Here is a 4280-nt window from a genome sequence, read left to right as displayed (position 1 = left end):
ACTTTTAAGTCTTTCTTTTTTTTTTTTTTTTTTTTTTCCAGTACTTAGCATTGGGGATTTTTTGTGTGTGCGTGTCTGTATGTGCTTATTTGCCACTTTTTTAAATGTATCTCTATATATTTAAACTTGCACAGTGTTCTAACACTCAGGGTTTCCCATGCACTGATTTTAACAGCCTCACCTAGTATTTCCCGATGTCAAACGCTCTCAAACAATAAATCTACAGAGAAAACGTTAAAAAAAAAAACGGACTCCGGACATCTCTTTTTTTTTTTTTTTTTTTTTTTTTCTTTTTAAAATTTCCCCCCCCCCCCCCCCCCCCCCCCGGGGGAAAAAAAAAAAAAAAAAAAACACAACCAAAACCACCACAGACTTTGATTTGTTCATAGTGAATTTTAGCCCTCTGAAGCTACCGACGAACGTGCCTGAACTGCTGGAAACACGTCTGCCCCATTCCAACGCACGTGTGGCGAGCCAGGGACCCACGCGCTGCCAGGTGCCTCCGGTTATTTGTTTTAACTGTTACCTCAAACTTACGCATTTTTACAATGAAACAATTAATACCACGGAATAGGAATCTTGAGAGACGCCTAGAAGAGTCAGAACAGGTTTCTTCTTAAGCACGTACGTTATTTGTCCTCCTTGTTGTTTGAACTATCTGCTCAACAACCATGAGATCCTACACGCAGAGGGCTCTTAAATGACAGCTTAGAGAAGGATTTTAATGAACGCTGCTACCCAAAGGCCTGTGGAAGGAGGGGGAAAAGATTAGTTTCAGACCAGCAGCAAGCAAGGTTTTAGCTCTCAGACTACCCCGAGTTTTTTTTGCTCGCTGTCAGGGCCGCTATAACTGCTACAGCAAGTGTATTAAAAGACTGATTCCGCTTCTCCTGGTTAATGAACTGTTCATCGGAGCAGCTCGCTGCACTAACAAAGACTGATGAATGCTGTTCCTGCACTGCCGGCCCCTCCGCGAGCAGAGAGCATTTCCTGGGTCTTAGCAGAAAGCCAGGGAAGCGCTAAAGAATGCCGTTTTAATTGACTAGTTATGACCACATTCTTCAACCTTTTACTGTAAGCATAAGAGAAACTGATTTTTAAATCTGAACAAGACACTTGATCTTCATAACCAAGGTAAGAATTAGCACTTTGGCAGGAGCACCACGGCCGCTTTCTCCCCATCTTTCATAGGTTCATTAGCATGCAGGTCTCCAGCCCTTAGTGTTTGCTGCCAACGGGACCTGGAATTGTACAGCACCAACTTTATCACCAGTTACAACACATCTCCTTGCAACTACACACCAATCAGTCCCTTGTACTGATCTGTACAATTTCGTGGAATCTTCATTTCAGAAAGTTTCCCCTTTTGTCATCACAGGGAGATGGTGGCCAGCCCTATTTAACCTGGAAGGTTTGGTGTGACCCGAATCAAATCTGCTCAGCAGAACACACACATTTCTGAATTTAAGGCAAAGACAGCTCTGAAAAAGTGAGTCTGACTTTCAAGATTAGTATCTATACAAACACCTGGAAGACCAACTCCACAAAGCCTTTGAAAATAAAAGGAGATGTTTACCACTGCCTACTCAAAAGACACTACACCAATACAAAGCTGAAACATGGCTTTTCCTAAAAAAGTTAAGTAGCATCTTCTGAAAATTCATACCAGATTTGTGTTGTCAAGACTTGCTCTTGTAAACTTTTGGACTAGCTCCCACGGTCAGAACATTATGCAAAGCCTCCCTTAAATAAAATGCAAATGGCTATAATGAAATAAAAAAAATCTTCAAGAGTCGTCCATATATTAGGAGTTTTTATCAAGCAAACAGTAGCATGAAGCCACTTAGCTTTTCAATTTCACACCCTGGAGCTCTCATACATCAGATGCCTGTTGTTAGTCTAAAGCCCGTAATTACTCTTCACTTTGCTGACCTCAATAAATAAGTAAACAAACGCTCAAAGGAATGGCACCTTCCTCAATACAAACTGGGCCATAGCTCTCAAAAGAACCAGTTAAAGCAAACCTGAAGGTATTTACACGACATTCCTGGTGGCCATCTTGCGTCAAAGGCAGGTTGAGACTACTGAGAGCAGGCTCTGGACCCCAGTGATGTAATTTTTTTTTCAACAATCGTACTTAGAATATTTTTCTCTGTGCAGGGGGAAATAGTAACCCCCCTCAAAAAAAAAAAAACATAGGCAAGAACATTTTTCCTTCTCAGAAATCTTCTAATTAACTTACCAAGACTCAACGACAGGGATTTAATGAAGGATGCTGGTTATGTTTGCCAGTTAAAGGAAGAAGGCTTTCGGCTCTTCTACCGGACACTATTTATCCCAATGATGGATAGAGCTACAGCTGTTCCACCAGCTTCATAAAGAACAAGGCTCCCTGGCTTCCTATCCAGGGCCTCAATGGCAGCCGTAACGAAAACAAACCGGGAAACCAACCTCACTGTCAGGGCATCACAAGCGCCCCATTGAGAAGCGGGGAAAGTTGCATCATTTACAAACTGCAGTTCTTTGAAACAGTTTTACTCCGCCCAAGTTACACACTTCTGCTGACAGCTGCTCCAAAAGCCCTGCAGGAGGAGGACACCTGGAACCCAGCGCTGGGAGCCTCCACCTTACACAGAACAAAACCACATCAAACCAGCCAACAGCTGCAGCTTCATTCATGTTCCTCCCCTTCGCAACTCTCTTACCTTCCAACTGCAACACTTGCACCCACAAAGAGCTTACTGTTTTCTGAAGGCAGAAGTCAGGCTCCATTACCTTAGAGATGGTTCTTAGGAATCCTGTCAGCTCTCTCCTCTATTCCAGGAGCGTCAGGATCATTCCTCAGCACAAAACTACTCAGTGAAAGGTCTACAGGTTCTTCAAACTCCATCTGCTCCTTAATATGGATAAAGTTGGGACACTCTGAAGTAGAAGAAACAATCTTCCTGATGAAGCCAAAGATTCCTCAAGCACCAAAGCAGAGACCACCAGACTTCAGATAAACCAGGCACAACCGGATCACATTAAAACTAACGGACTAATTTTTTGGCCTCAATTAGGCTCATGTAATTTATGTTATAGCTACTCGAAGCCAGTGGTGCAATTTACATTAACTACAGAGCATCAGCTACTATAGCTTCATCTGTGATGCAACTTCTCCCGAGGGAGCTTAGTGAAAAAAAGCTCAATAGCAGCCAGCATAACTTTGTCTACGTTGAAATGAAAGCCTTGGGCACGTGCATAAAAAGTTCTAAATTAGTCATATCCATCAAGGAAACCTGGACATCACTGGACAGGCAGTATGTAATTATTTTGGCTGCCACTACGCAAGGAAGGGAACCGAAACGACGGTTTCACAGGTCACCAATTGTCCCATCATCTGGAACACTGCATCTGCTTAGCATGCATCTTTCCAACAGCACGGTCTGAGTTGGAAATAAGGGTTCAGCAACAGACAGAGAACAGAAGCAGGATTAAAACACCATTATATGGCCAGACAGTGAGAAACAAGATGTGTGTAAGGAAAAAAGAAAGGTACCCTAATATAATTTGTCCACATGCCAGCACAAGAGCAGAGGAAAACTTAAACTTTTAAGAGTAATATGGCCAGTAATATGCTATACTGCAAAATTTCCTTCACTGTGTGCTTATTTCTACCTTCTAAAACAGCCAGTGTTCAACACGGCAGGGGCAGAACATTGTTCAAGTCTCTGGTAGCAGAGCTACCGTGCTCCTAAGAACCAGGTACCGTTTCACAAGCCAAAGCACTAGTGTATTGTGAATGTATTTTGTGAATTTTGAAGCCAGTGAAGTTATTTACTTGTAACCCTCCTCAAACTGCTCCTGCTAGTCTCATCCTGGGAAGAGAGAGCTAAGCACAACCTCCTGGAAGTGTGTGTTATCTCCCTTACCTCACTTTCCTGCCCATGTGTCACCAGGGCTGCATCCTCCTCCCCGATTGTTCCTGCATGGACAATCCTGACACCCACGGGGAAGCTGAAAAGTCCCCTCCAACGTGATGAAGTAGAACTTTTTTGTCTCAGACCTGACAAGCAGGAGAGTCCAGCAAACTGGATAAGCTGCACGTAAACATGTGATCACCTGATGTAATTAGTTACTTCTATTTATAGAAAGAACCTGCCCCATGGAGACCATTCCCTAGACAACCCATTAGTTATTACCCTCATTAACAGCTGACCATAAACTTAAAGTAAGTATTATTTGTTAAATACTAAATTTCCATATATATAGATATTAAAAAGTATGCACCTAGATAAATA

General features: G+C 42.6%; 1 protein-coding gene across 1 annotated transcript in view; it reads right to left on the bottom strand.

Moving 5' to 3' along the window:
• The window catches only part of PHF12 (PHD finger protein 12), a 22663-nt gene extending 20605 nt beyond the window's left edge, over positions 1 to 2058 (bottom strand). Inside the window, exon 1 of the mRNA XM_014953011.1 lies at positions 2039 to 2058. Within this exon, the coding sequence (XP_014808497.1) occupies positions 2039 to 2058 (20 nt within the window). The remainder of the gene's footprint in view (positions 1 to 2038) is intronic.
• Positions 2059 to 4280: the final 2222 nt, after the last annotated feature.

The sequence above is a fragment of the Calidris pugnax genome, unplaced genomic scaffold (assembly GCF_001431845.1).
Source record: "Calidris pugnax isolate Ruff unplaced genomic scaffold, ASM143184v1 scaffold133, whole genome shotgun sequence".
Lineage (NCBI taxonomy): Eukaryota > Metazoa > Chordata > Aves > Charadriiformes > Scolopacidae > Calidris > Calidris pugnax.
Note: the sequence above shows the minus strand (reverse complement) of the source record. Positions and strands in the feature narration are given on the sequence as shown.